Source organism: Aythya fuligula, chromosome Z (assembly GCF_009819795.1).
Source record: "Aythya fuligula isolate bAytFul2 chromosome Z, bAytFul2.pri, whole genome shotgun sequence".
Lineage (NCBI taxonomy): Eukaryota > Metazoa > Chordata > Aves > Anseriformes > Anatidae > Aythya > Aythya fuligula.
Genome location: NC_045593.1, coordinates 34892351 through 34911511, shown reverse-complemented (window position 1 = coordinate 34911511; position 19161 = coordinate 34892351). Strand labels below are relative to the sequence as shown.

Sequence of the window (19161 nt, the reverse complement as noted above, 5' to 3'; positions counted from 1 at the left end):
GTTCAACATAGCCATAAATGATAAGGGTATGAAATCAGGCTCTATAGCTTACCATTATCTGTTATTAGCTATCTCCAGCACAGATCTTCTGATTGCCCATGGCCATAGCCATAACCACAAGTCCAGCTTTTCTCTCGGAGACTTTAAAGCTCCCTGAGGATTATTCAAGGTACAGAGAGTACTACCTAATTGTCTCACCCTTTCTGTGGTCTCTGTTAAAATGAATTGGAAGGGGGAGAGGAGAAGAAATGTGTCTTCTTCCAGTCTGACAGAGAGCCATTCGTGAAGTGGGTAACTCCTTCAGGCTGGTCAGACTGGTGTCTTTGAGTCACTACTACATTGTTAAATTAATGAATGGCAGCAGCTCACCAAGGTCACTTTGGATTTATTTGTTCTTTTCCTTTCTCTCTTACTCTTTGTCTCACTTCCCTCCCCTTCCCTCCTCCCCTTCCCCCCCCCCCCCCCCCCCCCCCCCCCCCCCCCCCCCCCCCCCCCCCCCCCCCCCCCATAGGAATGAAGCTGATGTACATGCATGACAATTCTGAAAACCTCACTGACAGCTTTAAAATCCAGCTCTCAGATGGGAAACATAAAGTCCTCAGAACCATTTTTGTAAAGGTCATCCCAGTTAATGATGAGAAACCAGTGCTGAGCAAGTAAGCCACATGTTTCTGTCTCTGGCACAGGGCTGAGATCAGACAAAATGATCCAAAAGTGATCAAAGGAGCTAATCTGTGACTGATAAGGAGAAGATTCCATAATTAGTCAGAGATTAATGTCAACACAGATGTTTCTATGTGGGTCACTATCAGAATGTTTAATAAAAGCATTTTTAGTGAAAGACATGTTGAATGCTGCTCAGTATTCAAAATACATAAAACAGGGTTGTTAGTTGCGTATAGGGAGAATACTGGAAAAGAAAGAGGGAGAACATGCCTGTTTTGTTTTTCACAACCTACTTCAAGATGTTTGTCAGGGAGCCCTGATATTTACACATTTCTGCGGGCCACTGTACTGGTATCCACCCCAGATGCTTTGCTTTACCCTTCCCTGCTGCAGCCGCCTGTCAAACACCCCTCTGAAATCAGCTCTTTCACAAGAGTCCACAAGGTTGACACCTCCTTGACTCACCAGGGATAGTCTTTCAGTTTGATGATTCTCTTCTTTGCAATTAAAAATACTCTATTGCTCAGCCCTAATTCAACTTTTTATGAGGTATACACTAATCTCCTTTACTTTTCAATACTAGAATTCATAAATGAATTAGCCCTGGTCAGAAATTGCCTGGCAGACCTTTTTCAGATAGGCAGCTGACTGTGACTGAGCTGAACCTCCTGGACATTTTAGTAGGGAACTTGTCCCTTGGGATCCCCATTTTTCAACTGATGACCTGCCCCAGAATATTGTCATGGCCTACATCCTCCTGGCTGTCTTCCAGACCCAGGCAGGCAGATGGGGAGCTAGAGGCCTGAAGGCTTTGGGGATATGGCTCCAAACCTCCAAAGTCTGTGTTTCGGAAATGACTTGCAGCATGTTAAGCAGGCTGCCACTAATGCAGGAATTTCTGATCCCTCAGGATATTTAGCTACAGAACAGTATGGATTTGGCCTATCTTCAAACCAGACCTATATTTCCCATTGCAGAGAGTTTTGAATTGTTTTGTTTACCATGTAGAGCCTCCTGCAATACAAATGTTAGTTTTCTAGTGAGGATTATCAAAAACCACCCAACACTAACAAGGGACAAAGTCCATTTCAAGTTAGAATAAAGGATATAGTTTATATATTTACATCAGCTACTGATAAGCACAGATTAAAGGCCATGGCCTTTTTGTTCTTTGCTTATTGAATGTTGGTATGTCTAGTTGGAACTAGATGATCTTTAAGATCCCTTCCAGCTCAAGCCGTTCCATGCTTCTATGTCATTTTCCATCTTTCTCTCTGAAGGAAGGTGATGGAGAGCACTTTTGCCCAGCTGGATCCAGAAAAGGTTGTTTCTTTTGCTGGCAGTACTACATCTTACAAATCACAATTCCTGTAGTGAACAGTAGCATATACTGAGCCATTTCCTTGCAAAACAGCTCTATCATTCTATGAACTTAATGCTTCTTACCTGTTACTCTTCCACTGAGATGCAGTTTGCTGCCAGCAGTTAAGCAGTAGTGCTCTAACATGTCCAATTTGGCACAAAGTGGTTTAGCCACCATATGCAGCTGCCACGTCTTTGCTGTGGGGTATGAACTCCCTTATGCCACTGAGATGTTTTGCAAGTGAACATATGACAATACCTGTAAGCTTTTCCTCACCTTTTGATCTAAGAGCATCTTTTCACCCCAAGGAGTTTCAGTTCTCATCTCCATTAGCTATGGTCAACAGACTGAAGAACGGCTGGCAAACAGTGGCTCTAATCTGCAGTGTTTGCCAAAAACTCAATCTGTCACTACTTGGATTGCATGCTGTAGCAAGGAGTGCCGTTGGGGAATATAAGGCCCCCACGCATTCCCCTTGAAAGCTTCTTCTCAGGATCAGATACATGGGTGCTATAAAGACTTAACCAACTAACTGCTACGCAGATAAATGTTTTGGGATTAGAAAGCATTTGGGGAGCATACCTAAATGTGTTTATCTTCACACACTCTTTGTTTGAAATTTCTTTTCCCTGGTCATACAGTCTTTAAGTCAAACAACTGGTCTTTATGTTTGGATAGCCCCAGCATGATTAGTGATATTAGTGAATTATCAAGGTTGCTTGACCTATCACTCACATGACTTGACATGCCTTGCTATATGATGTCATTGTGGTTGCTTCTCATTTTGCCAAGCATGAAATCATACCCATTTCAGTTTAAATAAGGAAACTAGGAAAAAAGCTCATGTGGCTATTGACTGTCAAGGAGCAGGTGACTTTAACCTATTTACCTGCTTCAAACACCCAGAAAGAAATATGCAACAGGGAGCTCAGAGAATAAGACACTTAGTTTTTTGTAGATGGGTGTCTCTTGAAGATAAAGACGAGCAGTGATAGCTAGTTAACTGAAAAAGAGTCTTTTTTCTAATAAACATCAGAGCCAATATTGTTATGGTCCGCAGTGGCAGTAACATATAATGCAGCTTTTTTGTTTATGGTGTACTCTTCTGGGGGAAAAAGACAGACTTTGTAAATCTGAAGTTGTCATATTGAGCTGCTTTGTTGTTTTTCACCACTGTTAGGAGAAGCTGGTCTATTCTTCTCCTGTTTTGAGCTGAAATAGGAACCTTGTTCCATTCTGCAGATCTTATTTCTGTCAGCATCTGGGTAATCCATATTCCTGGAAAGGAATTTATGTATTGCATTAGTTTTCTTGCATTAAATAAATGCATAACCTTTAACTTTTGCAGGAAGGATGATATAGAGGTGAACATGGGCGAAACTCGAATAATTTCTAGTGCTGTTCTGTCAGCTGAAGATAAAGATACCCCCAGGGACAGAATTTACTACTTATTTGAAAGACTTCCAGAAAATGGTCAGCTTCAGCTCAAGGTTAGGTTTTATATTTTGACAAGAAGCAGGTATGCGAACAACTATCCCTTCTTAAGATAGAATGTAGCTTCTTTTCCTTTTCTCCCAGATCTCTTTCATGTTTTGAAGTAGACTGATGTGGCTAGTTCAATTGTAGAGAGTATTTGAACAAAAAAATGATGCTGTTCCAGAGGCTTTGACACTAAAAGCCATATCCTCAACAGGATGGGAGGGAAGGTGAAAAGCAGGACAGATCATCTGAGGTGACAATAGAGAGAAATGCTGGGATGGACAATCAGTGGGGTGAAACTAAGTGAAAAAAGGAAGGAAAAAAGTTCTAGACCAACAAAGGTGGCTAGTAAGCCATTACTTTAGTTACTTTAGGGTTTAGAAGGAATGGTGGGAGACGTTTCTGAAAGACTAATTAATGAGTTAGAAGAAAAGCATGGGGAGAAGAAAGACAAAAAAAAAAAAAAAAAAAAAAAAAAAAAGAAAAGGATATAGCAAAAGGGGAGTTAGAAAATAAGATTAGAAATGGAATGAAAGATGATTATCTACTAACCAAAGGTAAGATATTAGAACAAAAAAAAAAAAGAGAGAAAAAAATGCCTCTTTTTTATTGCACACACATATAATAGAAAGAAAAAAATAAATTTTAAAAACTTGTGAGCCCCAAAGTATTTTATCGTGGCTTTCTGAAAGAATCTGGGACCATGTGAGGCTTGTGAATTCAAAGGGATCTACACACTGGGACAAGAGAGAGTTACTGACAAGTCTGACAGTTTAGAATATAGAGGGTACCAGAGCGTACTTGAACCTTCTGTGCTTGATATCTTTTGCTCTGAAGCCAGTGCTACTATAACTACATGCTAAATTTCAAATACACAGAGAGTCTAGCTTAGGCTACCATATCATCTTCTGAAAAGCAGGAAATTGTATTGGACACTGCATTTTTCCATTAGACGGCTAGAACTTTCTAAGTTTCTATGCTTCTCTAGAGTTCTCCATAGATTCATTTGTGTTATCCTTTCAGGTATCGTTTGGGACAGAATTATGAGCAGCTTTGTCAGATTAAGAAATAGAAAACACAAGCTGAGTCAGGAACTCTTTAATTTTCATCTTATTGGCGTCTCACTGAGAAGTGTACAGAAACGTGTTTCCCAGAGTAAAAGTCACTAAATTCCATTTACCTGCATTTATTTATGATAGCTCTATTTTCTCCAGGCTTACAGATGCCTGGGAAAAACTGCATCTAAATCCCACCCTTCAAAACCTACGAAACATATATGAAGAAAGTCTAAAGCTTAGAAAGGAAGCCAGGTAGCTGCCACTTTCAGTTCTCACAACCACAAATAAACAGAATTAACTGTGGAGGATACACAGGAGATTGCATCTATTTACTGAGGGATGTTTCTTCTTTCTAGGTAGGCAAAGACTGGGTGACTCTCCAAACCAGAATGAAGTGTACTCAGGAAGAACTGGATATGAACCTTGTAAGATACGTCCATACAGGAACTCTAGGGTCCAAGAACCAAGACTGGTTCACATTTTATCTGTGGGATGGGTACAACAGATCCCCAGCTATAGACTTCTACATAAATATCAAGGACATGGAAAAGGGTAAAGATCTGCCTGATGATGTTTTACAGTGCTTGTTTCTGAAACAAAGATGATCTGAGGGCACGTCCTGATACTTTCCTGAGCACTATGTAGGCCCTTGGCAAGTCTCCCTGCAGCCCCCAAAGTCTCTCTGCTCAAATTTCACGCTGATCAGAGCCCTGATGCTCCTGGTGCTGGAGAAGGCATCATGAGATTTGAAAAGCCTCTGCCTAAGGCAGTGCACTCCACCTTGCCTCCAAGGAATCCTAGCTACTTTTCAAACATAATTGACAGTATCTTTCTGAAACTATCTTTATGTGAGTAAATCACAGCATAGAAAAAAAAATAAAAAATGACAAGAATGTAATAAGAAAAGAAAAATGTTGCTCAAAGACAACCCTTCCTCCCAGGTTTGTGCTGTTGTCTTACAACCTCTCTTCCTTCACTGGATAGCTATTAAAGCCCTAAATTAGATCAGGCTATCCCAACACCATGTTAGTTTAGGAATGGGTATTGAGACAAACATCAAGAGAGGTTCTGTTCTTTCCACAGTTGGTGGTTTTCAGGCCCTGATGGGATCAAGCTCTGAGAACACTGGATATTGTTAGTACCATGGCTGACCCTACTTTGAGCAGAAGGGTCCTGAAGTCCCTTCCCACGTGAATTTCCCTATAGCTAAATGATGCACGAGAGATCAATTTTCACTTCAGTATGACTATTTTTGTGTTGTTTTGCCTATCCTGCAGGAGACATTGCTGTTTTCATAAAACCTCTCAAAGTACCTAAAGGGGATCGGGGTTACATTACAACCAACGTCCTGCTTGCACTGGATGGTACTGACAAGCCAGAGGAGCTGCTGTATGTGATAACTTCCCCACCCCAGTATGGACAAATAGAGTATGTCAGCCACCCTGGAATCCCCATTACAAGCTTCAGTCAAATGGACGTAGCAAGACAAATAGTCTGTTACGTTCACAACACTAAGGCAGCTGTTCCAGAAGATACACTGAGGTAAGGCATGCAAAACCTCATCTGAACAATTTTCCCCTTGTATTTCTTGCATATCCACTACGAAAAGAAAAAAATAAATAAAAGAAAGAGGAAGCTCTATGGGAATATTCAATATTTATATAGCTAGTTGTGACTGCCTTACTAATAACTGTATTTTCTAATTGATGCTTAAATAGTAGCCAGAGGCACATGCAATTAATGATACTGGCTTAAATATTATCATAGCACCCAAGCTTACACAGATGTTAAGATTTAAGTGGGGGAGATGGACCAAGAGTATCCTCTGTGTAAATTTCCTTTGGTTTCTTGCTGTGGACGGATGTGATAAAACAGCTTCATCCAGCTATTAGCCAACTGCTTGCTTTTCCATTCGTATTTATTATGTCTCTTGTAGGCTTTTTGAATGCATAAATTGTTCTTCAACACACTGGAAACAATTAATCAATTCTGACTAGCTTCGAATGGCTCATAAAATCATGTAGAAACTGGATTATTTTTTTTTTTGGAGCAAACCTGGCTACTTATAGGTGCAATTCAGCAGTCTAGTGATATTTAAATTTGCTTCACATTATTCTGAACCTTTCCCTTATACCAGCTTAGACTAGGCTCAATCCTAAAGTGAATATTTCCTTATTTTATTAAATAAACTTCCCTTGTTTAGTGAATGGAATGATGCAATGAGTTATCCTCAGGTAAAAACAGGGGATATGTATTATCTCAAGGGAAGTTTTGTAAAAGAGAGAAAATTCAGAAAGAAATAGTTCAGAAGTAAATAAAATGTTTCTAAGGAAAGAATGATAACTTCTTGTTAGCATTGTTTTTTTGTTTTTTGTTTTTTGTTTTGTTTTATTTATTTATTTATTTTAATTTTTTCCTAAAAAGAGACTTTTATGGAAAAAGAAGTTCCTTTAAAATTCAGATTTTCCCCAGGAAAAGTCAATTATTTTTCATTTGTGACTATGAGAAATGGAGTGTGTCACTCCTAATGGTTGCAGTTCAGAGGTATTCACACTCACAAGAATAGAATCCTTACTGCATTTTCCATGATACATGATGAAGCTACAAGGACATGTTTCATCAACCATTTTAAGAGCTTTTTTGGAGGGAAGCCAAGGAAGTGGGGTGTGGAAACATCAAATAAACCTCCCTATGACACTGCTCCAGTGGGGCAGCTCCAGTGACGTTATCTATAGTTAAGCCAAATGTAATTTTGAGACATTCCTCAGTAGAAACACTTAAAACTATCCCTTCCACTGAATTCAGTGCAACAGAAATTCAGATTTTCAGATGCCTATAGTTATGAGACTTGTCTGGTCCACTTGTCATAAAAGGAAAAGTGAATGAATATTCTTTGGCTACATGGAAGCTTAGTGATACAGTTGTAAAACACTATGACCAAAACTAAGAAAACCTGCAGTTGTGCCAACTCTAAAATAGGTAGTGGAATAGGTAGTGTATGAGTGGCTTGCATCAGTATGACTTGTACCAGACTAATGACAACAGATGAAATAATTCTAGGGCAAATGTGCATATATATGGTCAATGTCCTCTGTTTAGGACAACTGCTGAAAAACAAATTAGAAAATCAGCTTTAATAAAAGTAAGGTTGTGATGTTTTAATAAATATTGATATTTGATAAATATTTTAATCACAATAATTGATGTTCCTTGAAGTTAGCTTTTGGCAAAGAATTTGGTTTTGTATAGGCACATAATTTTTGTGGCAGAATATTATTATTATTTAAACTAGGAATGGTTATGTTAATTATATGGGTGATTATGGAGGGTGGGTGGGTAGGAGTTTGGGAAATGAAAAGATCAGATTTTTACCTTCCACTGAAATACTTTCTTTGGTCATAAATTTGCCTGTATTGTTTGGTGCTGCTGGCCTGGAAGAAAGATTTGGCAGTGCTTGTTTGGACAGATGACTTCAAGTGATTAGCAACCTGACATCAGATGCTGGCAGCAGGATGCTAAAAGAACATGCTAATGTCCTCCATTTTGACACGCTGGCTCAATTTTGTAATGAGCTGGCACTATTTATGATTCCATTTTTATCTTTTAAATGCCATGACAGATGGTAGGTCCTATTGCCATCGAACTGCAGAAAGCATGAAATGTTGGTAATGGTGAAATCAAACCATGCAACATGTCCTCCTAACTGTGCTTGGGAGTTTTACCCTAAATTTCATCAGAGTGAGGAGAATATTGGCTGTTCTCCATTCCCCGGGGAAAGATGAAGCAGCCATAAACCAGAAATAAAAAAACAAAGTCTCCCCAAGTACAGAAAAAAAAAAGGACTTCTTGGACACAGACAGCTTCATCACCTGTAAAATCAATTGGAATACAACATTTACATTGTAATGTTCAATCTGATGTATAATCAAGAAGTATGCTCCAGTCTGGTATTCTGTAGAAGATTCCGGATGAATCTTCACTTTCACAAACTGAATTACCCTCTTTAAGTCTTTCACTTGCATATGGTTTCAGATATTATCCAAATGATTGTATAGCCATCAAAGAAATCAGACAAAACTCACTTCAGCTGCAATCTCCCAGATTTTTTGAGATACAGATAAGGTCTTCACTGAATATATTTTGCCCTTTTTTTTTTTTTTTTTTTTTCCCTTTAGCATACTATTAATCATCATTATTCTAATTCTGTATTTGATTTTAGCTAGATTACTAATAGCACAACGCTTTTACCATTGGCACAATAGCATTAGGTCAGTGCAGACAGATGTCTCTAGGTTCCCAGCTGGGAAAACCATCCTCAGTAAACATATTTCTAACTGCTATATTGTCCCTGCTCTGCCTATGCTCATTCCCATCTGCTTCATGGCATTTTGCCTGCTTACAAGTTGATCAAGCCCTAATCATCCAGCATTGGTGAAGTCAGTGAGGAGTTTTAGATGGACAGCCTGTGTGACACAGGAAGGTACATCATGACGTACTGAAGGTCAAATATTCCAAGCGCACAACAGCAGACCAGGTTCTGACACTGTGATTCTTTTAATACTCCTCTGAAGTCTGTAGGCAAGAAAGCAAGAAGAGGGGAAAAATCTAAACCTCAACCAGTCCTCATTCCACTTATATATGGTAGAAGATAGATGGTATATATATATATGGTATAGATGGAAAGCAGCCAGCTAGGTTGGCCCACATATTTTCTTTGGCATGCAGTGATGTCCCTCACAAGATCAACAGTCTAAATGGTGCTGTATGTGTCCTCAAAGGATTGTGCAAAAAACCAAACCAAACCAAAACAAACTAACTAACTAACTAACTAAAAAAAAAAAAACAAAAAACAAAAACAAAAACAGGTAATGTGAACAGCATTTCTTTGCAAGGCAGCCTTGGTCCAAACAAGGCCTTTTGGTACTCTGTTCTCACTCAGACAGAACAAACTTGCATGAAAACCAATCTCCAAGAAGCTTTAGTAAGTACTACGTGCCACAACCAGAGAAAGCTCTGTAGAGAGAAAGGTAAGTCTCATTTATTTTATGATGATGTGACATTAAGATTGATGAGATGCTTCCAAGACAATTTTTATTTTTTCTATACTATCAATGGGTTTTGTTACAGGCATGACAATGTGCAATGTTACTGCTTTCAGACAAAAATATTTAAGTAGTAATATTGGCAGTGAAACCTAGAATGAATGTTGAAGGTTAAAAGACTGATTGTCTCAGTCTTTATCTGCCAAAAAAAATTGATAAATAAATGTCTGCAGAGCATGCTGTCACTTATACTGAAAAGACCATACCCAGCTGGTAGACTTCCAACAGATTTTCTCTCCATACATGGGTATCTTTATCTTTTTCAAGTTCAGGAAAGGAAAAATAACTATAAAGCATAATCATGTCTTTAGTATATCTGAAGAGCTATTACAGCTTGGGAGAGAAGTATAAGAAACTATGCTGCTATTAATAGAAATTCCCAACATAGAGTAATAATCCTGCAGATGTGACTCTTTGATAAAAATCTGGTACGGACATCTATATTTTTTTAAATTACCCTAGCAACTTGTACAGTTCTGCCCAATATATTCATCAGATTCTTAATATTTCAGTGAAATTGCACTAGTCTTTTGTAAAGAAACATAATTCAGTTCCTCTGAATATACAGAAATGTATAGTTACAGCTAGTGCCCAATCTAGGCTATAAAGCAAGATGAGGAGGGATCTCTACATTTCTTTTCCCACTTTGTCTTCTTTAGGTAGTTTGGGGACTACTAGATATAACAGGTTTGCAGCAGTGAACAGAACAAAAACATTGTCCAGGCAGACCATGTACTTTACACACCTCTTTCTGCAATTTGTAGGCAAAGCCAGCATATTCACTTTACCACTGGCAGGTAACCAGGTGAAGATATAGTTAAAGATACATCTGTATCTGTACCATCCCTTCATTTTAGATATGCTCCATCTGTACCTGAGCTAGAAGATCAGATCAACTCTGTTAGGACTGCTGAGACTGACAGGTGTATTCTCAAAGCCATTCCTTTGGCATTTTGTCATATTCCTGCAGAGACAATATACCTGGCTATATTATTTCATGTTTTTAAGTTATACATAGGCCCCACAGTCTGGGTTTGATCTCAAATCAGCTCCAGTCTTCATGTGTTTTGCAGTATCACCACAGGCAAGTCCTGTAGTAAAGGTGTGTATTATCATTTCATTTCAGTAGATGGTGAATCAAGACACATGTTGAAGACTACCTTGCCTCTTTTTGCCAGATTCGTCATCAGCAATGGATTGAGGACTAAGCATGGGACATTCATGATCTCCTTGGAGGCAGTCGACCAAGCTTTGCCGACACTATCTAGGAACACAGGGTTAAGATTAGTGGAAGGTGCTATGGTACTCCTTTCCCCTGATGTCCTGCAGCTTTCAGATCCAGACACAGCTAATGAAGACCTTACCTTCCTCTTGGCTCAGCTCCCCCAATATGGTCATCTCTATTATCGAGGGGTTGTGCTGCTACAGTACAATTTCACTCAGAAAGATGTGGACAACATGGATGTTGCATACAAGCACCGAGGTGGGGATTCCCAGATTGACAGATTTACATTTGTTGCAACAGATAGGACTAATCAAGGCTTCATCGTGAATGGGAGGGTGCAGATCGAGCCAGTGGCATTCACCATTCAGGCAAGTGTGACCACAGGCCTACTTAAAAGAGATATATAGCATGATAAGATGGGAAATGCACTGATTTTGACTAAGCTTAGAATTGCTACTTGCTGCAGCCTATTATTTAACAGAGATATTTATAAGCTAAAAGGCTTGCTTTCCATGTTCTAAGTAATTACCACAATACATTACTCAGAGAAATATATATACATATCTATATAGATAGATAGATAGATATAGGAAAGAGATACACAGAACCTGTGTTGCTCTCCCAAGCATGTGCTGTATCTCACTGCATGAAACAAGCAATTGTGCAAACAGAGCCTGGAAACCTCACATGGAAAATAGTACTTAACTGGTAGTCAGATTTCTTCTGGAGCAGACAGCTAATCAAGATGATAGTTGCTCTCCTAAGCAGGCTATTGTGCTTGTAGCAAAAGAAGAATGGATAAAGAATATCCTGATACTGTAAAATAAATATACATTTATCTAACTTTGATTTAGGTGGATCATACGGACAAAATGGCACCAAAAATTATTCACCTCCACTGCTGTTCTGATGTGGAACTGCTGAAGAATGGCAATTATGGGATCTATATTACTGCCAGGTCCCTGAAGGCATCTGATCACAATACAGAAGATGACAAAATAATTTTTAAGATTTTACGAGGTCCTCATTATGGCTACCTGGAAAATGTAACATCGGGTACTGTATTCTGTAATCTCTATCTCCGTCTTTTGGGACATAATCAGACCAGATTTCAAAACCTATTCTCTTAATAGTTGCTTGGCAGAGGAAAGCAAAAATTTTTAGCAAACTTTGGGTAAAGTTTGATTGTAGTAGCAAAGCTTTTGCACCAAGACCTGAATGTCATGTTCATCATTAATCCTTACAAAGTTTGAGAAGATTGTTAGTAGTTGCAGTTCAGAAACTGCTTTTAGGAAAGGAAGCTTGAAAGATTGGTATAGGAGGTAGCAAACTAGAATAAAGCATATGTACTCTGAACTTTATGACAAGGAGAGTAATAATGAATATCGAACTAGCTCACTTGATCAACATGTTACACAGGAGCTAATTGACTGGGGCTTATAATAAACTGGGATAATAAACTGTTGCTGTGTAGTTATAAAAACAGCTTTCTGGAATTTCAAAGTTTTCTAAGTGTTTAACAAGGATAAATATTGAAAACAGTCTGTATGAGCTACATGGTTCATATAGACTTAAAAGACTTCTAACTTACCTTGACTTTTCGTTTCTTTCCCAGGTGGATTTATCCATGAAGGGTTTAGCCAAAAGGATGTAAATAGCAAGATTATACTTTATGTCATCAATCCATTGTGGGAGATGAATTCAGACAACTTGGAGTTTCAGGTCACAGATCCCAGTGGAAATTCAGCAGTTCCCCAAATGTAAGTTTGATTGTTGGTTTTGAGCGCTGCAATGCACTGTGCACATCATCTCTCAGGGCTCTGGGGTGGCTAAGGTCAAATGAATCAGTGCTGGCCTGGAAGCTGAGCACAACTGAATGTAGCTATGGTTTCAAAGACTCAAACCACCATTTCTTTTGCTAAAAAATAGAGAAGTTTTCTTCCCCTTGGGGTAGCAAAATACAAAGGGTTAGTTTCAAGTCAGATTGGGGCACACTTTGTGCCACAGGCCTAAGATCACGATGGTGGAGATGCTCTTCAGCTGTAAAAGCTAAGGGAGTCATAATTTTTCAAAAGAGAAATGAAAGAAGGTGGAGGGCACACATCATTCTCTTTGTCATGTAATTCTACAGTTTCAACTAGGCATATTATCCAATCTTCCTTTTGACATATGATAAACCTTTTGTACAAAAATTGCACACTGGGTTATCATCTGAACTGTACTTTGAAGATAAAGGCTGAAAGTGGGAGTAACTCTTCCAAAGGGGACAATGTTTTTCTTATTTCAGCAAATAGGACTGAATGTTCAATTTATTTAATCTGAAGTAACTGAGAAAAATAACTGACACTATTTCCCTGTGCTGAACTGGTTCCCACAAACCAGGAATCACAAAGGAAACTTCTCTGGAGAGGAAAAAGGGGAAGGAGCAGACAGATGGCTTCAGGCTCCAGGTCCCTCTGCAAAGCACTTGAAAGACAGAGAGGATTGAGGCTGAGCAGAGCTGGAGCCAGTGTTTCCGCAGTTACACACTAAGCCAAAAGATGTCCCTATATCCAAACACATCTGAACATAGTTAACCTGAGCGCTTCTCAGCTGCCCTGTGCTTGCTCAGAGATGTTCTGATATTAAACACAATATTAATATGCAGTCACTCTTCATGGGAAAGCATGGGAACTTGCATATAAATAGCAAGGCATAATATAGTTTTTAGGAAAAGCAAAAAGAGTAAACATTATTCCTATGGGAAAAAGGAATTTCAGAGAAGTAGAAAATATTTTATAGCTGCACTGGACCCCAGAACAAAGAGGAATTTGTCTTTTAAGGAAAAAATAATGTTTTCATTATGTTATTTATAAGCTTGTGACTTTTTTTTTTTTTTTTAATAGTTCATCACTTAATTGTCAATGGGTCAAAAGAAAAGTTGATGTGTATATTGATACTATCAAAATTGAATCCCACCTTTTGTCTGACTGCTGCACCATATCAGGATCATTAATACTCTTAAGAAAAAAAGAAAGAAAATCAGTTTCTAAGTAGGTTGTCTACTTTTGGGTATCAGCAGATATTAGGAGGACAGGAAGAAACTTCCACTAGTGTTAGAGCTATTCAACCCCAAAAGTTCTAGAAGTTTGTTTTGGAAAAGTTGAGGTTGATTTGTAAGTAGTGAAGCTCATTTTCCTTCATTCTGCTCTGTCTCATTCATCTCTGACTCTCACTAATTTTTATTACAGCTTTTCAAAAGGTGAGATCTTTATTGGTTACCCTGTGCAGCATGGGATTCTCTAAGGTTCAGTCACATTCCCTATAGGCCATTCTAAAATTGATTATATGAGAAGTTTGGATTCAGCTACTTCTATGGCTGAGGAGAAAAGCACACAGAGTATGAAATGAAGGGTTGTGGGGTGAACACACATATAGAAGCAGTGAAGTCCTGGAGTATGCCCATACACTAGAGGAGGTGAGTTGGAGGAGAAATGAAGTGGGAGGAAAGGAGGGTGTTGCAGAGTAAATACTGTGGAGTGACAATAAAAACAAATCACAGGGATGGTGGGAACCACAACAGCCTGTATTGCTTGGCCTGTCTGATGTTATGGACAAACCATGCTCTTTCCAAACCCACTGCAGAACCTCTCTGGTTCTGAAAAAAAAAAAAAAAAAAAAAAAGAAAAAAAAAGTTTAAGCTTGGCTTGAGTCAGACAAGGTCTCAACTGGAAGATTTATTAACTGCTTCTCACTTTGTAATCAGCCAAATCACACACAAATGTTTTTGTTTTGACTTGGAAGGAAAGACTGAGTATGTGTATTGCCTAGACTAACAGTCGAGAGAGAGAAGCGCCACCTTACTGACCCTGCAGACAGCAGGGGGTGGGGGCAGCAGGGAAAGGTGGCTTTGTTCTATGCAGGCTTTCCTTCCTCTGCCTACAGGCTGGAGCTGCAGTGGTCTCGGATTGAAATGCAGCAGACCGAGTATGAGGTGTGTGAGAATGTGGGGATGCTGTCCCTGAAAATCACCAGGGCAGGACACTCTGCCGACTCTGCCTTCATCGCAGTGAAGGTAAAGCTAAAACCAAAAGTTTTAACTGGAAACTAATAATAAGTAGTGGAGTCTGTTAATTTCTTCCTTGGACTGGCATTGAATGACAGCTGCATATCACAACATTTATTCTTTAGGCCTTCATCTTGTTTTTCAGTGTATGCACACATTCACCTAAGCATGTCTTGCTGGGATCCTGTGGAGAAAAGCTGTACCTTCAGCACACAGCACAGCACACTGGTTTGGTGAAACAGGTTGCAGCATGCCATGTACTGCTTTGTTTCTTTGCAGGTCAATGAAATATCTGCTGTGCTGGGAAAGGACTTCACAGTGACACCCTCCAAACTTGTTCAGTTTGATCCAGGTACAAACAAGTGCACTGACTAATTTTAAAACAAATTCACTGATTTTGAAGGTGTAAAGTCTCATTTTGGTGAGTGCAATGTGTTATGTTTTCATAGCTAGAGGAGCAACATATGATTAAAGATACTTGGGTTCATTTTCCAGAAGTGCTGTGGGCTTCATTATTGTCATGTTTTGGGTGTCTCTGGGGAAAAAATACTCTGGGACTGAGTTTCACAATTTACCATTCAGAGATTCAGCTTCACCAAAAAAAAAGAAAAGAAAGGAAAAAAGGGAAGGGGAGGGAAGGGAAGGGGAGGGAAGGGAAGGGAAGGGAAGGGAAGGGAAGGGAAGGGAAGGGAAGGGAAGGGAAGGGAAGGGAGGGGAGGGGAAGGGAAGGGAAGGGAAGGGAAGGGAAGGGAAGGGAAGGGAAGGGAAGGGAAGGGAAGGGAAGGGAAGGGAAGGGAAGGGAAGGGAAGGGAAGGGAAGGGAAGGGAAGGGAAGGGAGGGGAGGGGAGGGGAGGGGAGGGGAGGGGAGGGGAGGGGAGGGGGGGAGGGGAGGGGAGGGGAAGGGAAGGGAAGGGAAGGGAAGGGAAGGGAAGGGAAGGGAAGGGAAGGGAAGGGAAGGGAAGGGAAGGGAAGGGAAGGGAAGGGAAGGGAAGGGAAGGGAAGGGAAGGGAAGGGAAGGGAAGGAAAAAGAAAGTTTTTGCGCATATAAATAGATTATCTAGGTATGAAAACCCATATGCTATCACAATCAGTCCGTTTGCATATGCTAGCCTTTTGGAGATTTTTGGAATGCATTCTGTAGGCATAGACTAGGATTTATTAGGGTTTAGAAAATGGAGTCCACAGAGGGCCCCTTGGGTGTGCCCTGCAATGATAGTGGAGGTTATGCCACTGCTGACAGGAGTAAGATTTCAATGGCAGAAAGTCACTGTGGCTATAGAGGAGAAAAAATATAGAATGGGTAAAAGGCTGAAATAAATAGCACATATTTGATGGTAAAAATTAGTCCAAGTGCTTATCTTCATTTGGAAAACAGATACTGGGAATACAGCAAGTCAGTTCCAGCCTGGAGATTTTTACTTTAGCACCTCAGCTTTTATGTTAATTAAAAAAGAGCATCACATCCTTTGGAGATTATGTAGCACTGTATTCCATAGATGAAATCATAAATGTACCTCAGCAGACAACAATTTAAAAAAAAAAGGGGTGGGGAAGGGGGAAGGTGGAACTCTGCCCTAATTTTCAATACTCTGAAGCACACATGAAATCTCTGAAACCAGTGAGCCACTTCTTAATGCCCTATATTTAGTATTAGATTTTGTTTTTTTCATGCTAAATTAGAAGATGGAAGAAAGATTAGAGATCAGTGTGAAAAAATCTTTCACACTGTGCTTACACATCACTCCAGCTCTCCTTCCTGTAATGTATTGTGCAATCAAACTTACCCAACTTTGGATGAAAATGGCTAGAAATCATTGCAAAGAGATTTTCTGTGTAAGTCCCCTTACTGAATTTTCCTTTTCTGCTGGTAGCAGCAGATTCTCCAAGCATGGTGCTTCCTGATTATGATGGTGAGTCACATGAAAGTTGACGGTGAACGTGGACAGGAGAGGTGCACACTGTTCCCCTTTTCTGGCCAGCTTCTCTTTCAAATAGATGAGCTCCCTCACACGGTCTTTCTGGGTGGCTGTCTCTCAGTCTTTTGCTTAGGTTTACCTGGAAGGACCTTCTAGAATGGTACATCAAGGGCATCAATTTCTCAGTTCTCAATTCAAGAGGTTTGATATTTTTTCATTAGTTGTATTTATTAATCATAAGTCTGACAGGTTTGTTTTAAAAACAAACTTCAACCATGCCAGTTGATGGAACCACTTGACACGTTAGATTTATATCAATAAATTCTAAATGAAAGTTAGGACAAAGGCAGCCCTATTGAAGCTTATGGATCCGTAGGTACTAACTGAGCTGCTCTCGGCCAAAGGATACAAACTGGGAAGAAGCAACTCGGAAGCAACGGAAGGTGTCATAAGGTTGTAGAGATTCTATTTTTCCATGCTGCCCTTGTGTCTTTGATACTAATTCTGGACCTTAGCATTGAATTTGTAATGCAGAAACAGTTCCTGAAAAATTTATATTACAACAATGTGTACACAGATTGGCTTCTGCCATAATACCTCTGACCTTTCACAGACAAATTCTGAAGATTTTTGGCTAATAACTAGTCTAGTCCTTTGTCTTGGAATAATCTTTTCTCATTTTCACTAATGCAAGCCTGATATTAATTTAGAATTTAATTTAAGCAACTAAGCCAAATTTTGTAACCAGGTGTATGTTGTGCCTTCTGAAAGGTTGTACTTGGTGTCCTCTTTGGATGTACTCTTTGATCCATTTGCAGGTATTTTGAATAGCTGTTCCATCTCCAAGTTTTCAGCATAAAAAGCATATGCTACATTTCCTCCTGAAAATCCCAATGGAAGTCCCAAATTTATGTATTGTATTGCCATTTGCAGTGTCTAAAGCAGCTTTTTGTTACAGTGTATGCACTTGAAATGAATCATCTTTGTTCAAGAGCAAATTCGAACCTAAAGTTATCTGGGAGAACAGCAGGAGTCCAGTCAGTTGGTGGGAGTACAATAACATACATAAACTACTCCATTCTAGCTACAGACATGTTAATTAATATATTTCTTTGACACTCCAATTGATTGAAATAGCAATTAAAGAGTAATTAAAATGTTTATTTCTGTTAGGAATGTCAACCAAGATGTGGAATATTGCAATTACCCATGATGGATTAGAGGAAGATGATGAAGTCTTTGAAGTAGTTCTGAACTCCCCTGTGAATGCTGTTCTTGGCACCAGGACAAAAGCTGTAGTGAAAATTTTGGACTCAAAAGGAGGTATTCTCTTTTGATCTTCATCTTTAAACTGTGGGACAATCTTGGCTAGGTAGCTACTTATTGCCAACCACAAGTTGTTCCTAACACTTACCTTCACATCAAAATGCTTACTTTCTTTTCAGAGAAAACAGGCTTGGCAGTTGCAGACCATTTATTCTCTCACACAATCATATTCATCCTCTTAGGAAACACAGCATGGAGAAAGCAACAAGTACAAAATGAGAAGAGTGGGGGGAAACAACACTTTTCATAACAACATGAGTTCAGTTCTTATTTATTAAAGTGGAAAAAAAAAAGATTGTTGAGTCCATTAGAATTGTTTTTCAGTGATTGTACAACAGCGGTTACACACCTCTGAAAAAGATTGATTTTCCTCTCTAAAAAGAAACATAACGAGACACAGCTCTTAGAAATACATTTTCTAATGCATAGCAAATACAGGCCACAACATTACAGTGCACAGCAGTGATTATTACAGACTTTAGGCCTTTATTTCTTTATTATTATTGTGTTTTTCAGTGTGCCTAAAAGCACACCAAAAAGTAACAACTGAAGAAAAATACAAATGATTAGCAAAGCAGCTGAGTCCTGTAAAAGGTGAATAATATTTTCCCATCTGGTACTTAGTGAAACAGTATTTTAAATACATGTGTTGTAATGAATGAGGCTTAATTTTACCAAAATTCCATTTAAACTTTGAGATCTAGTTTCTCTTTAACATTCGTAACATAAGTCAGGAGTTAATTGTCACAACTAATTTGAAGGAACAATAGTGTCCTGGGTTTCTGAAGAGGAAATTGACTGGTCATACTGGACGTATCACCAATATTAGTTAAAGATACCTATCCCTGCCCAAAAATCCAGCTCTCCAAACCCTAATCTATCCATGAAAACAGGTATCTTCTGCAGACACTTGGTAGGGATTCTGATCTATGATTATGTAAATGCATTATGCAAAAAAATGTACATATACAGATAGCTGCA

General features: G+C 39.2%; 1 protein-coding gene across 8 annotated transcripts in view; it reads left to right on the top strand.

Annotated features, from left to right (window-relative positions):
- FREM1 (FRAS1 related extracellular matrix 1) overlaps positions 1 to 19161 on the top strand; it is a 65159-nt gene that overhangs the window by 35949 nt on the left and 10049 nt on the right. For 6 of the 8 annotated variants that reach the window (XM_032206163.1, XM_032206164.1, XM_032206162.1 and 3 more), the window contains 10 exons: positions 512 to 656; positions 3378 to 3519; positions 4923 to 5118; positions 5844 to 6108; positions 10847 to 11261; positions 11748 to 11949; positions 12509 to 12653; positions 14818 to 14947; positions 15218 to 15290; positions 18028 to 18177. In XM_032206163.1, the coding sequence (XP_032062054.1) occupies positions 512 to 656; positions 3378 to 3519; positions 4923 to 5118; positions 5844 to 6108; positions 10847 to 11261; positions 11748 to 11949; positions 12509 to 12653; positions 14818 to 14947; positions 15218 to 15290; positions 18028 to 18177 (1863 nt within the window). Of the gene's footprint in view, positions 1 to 511; positions 657 to 3377; positions 3520 to 4922; positions 5119 to 5843; positions 6109 to 10794; positions 11262 to 11747; positions 11950 to 12508; positions 12654 to 14817; positions 14948 to 15217; positions 15291 to 18027; positions 18178 to 19161 lie in introns of those variants that run through there. The other 2 variants (XM_032206171.1, XM_032206169.1) reach the window with 2 other exon arrangements.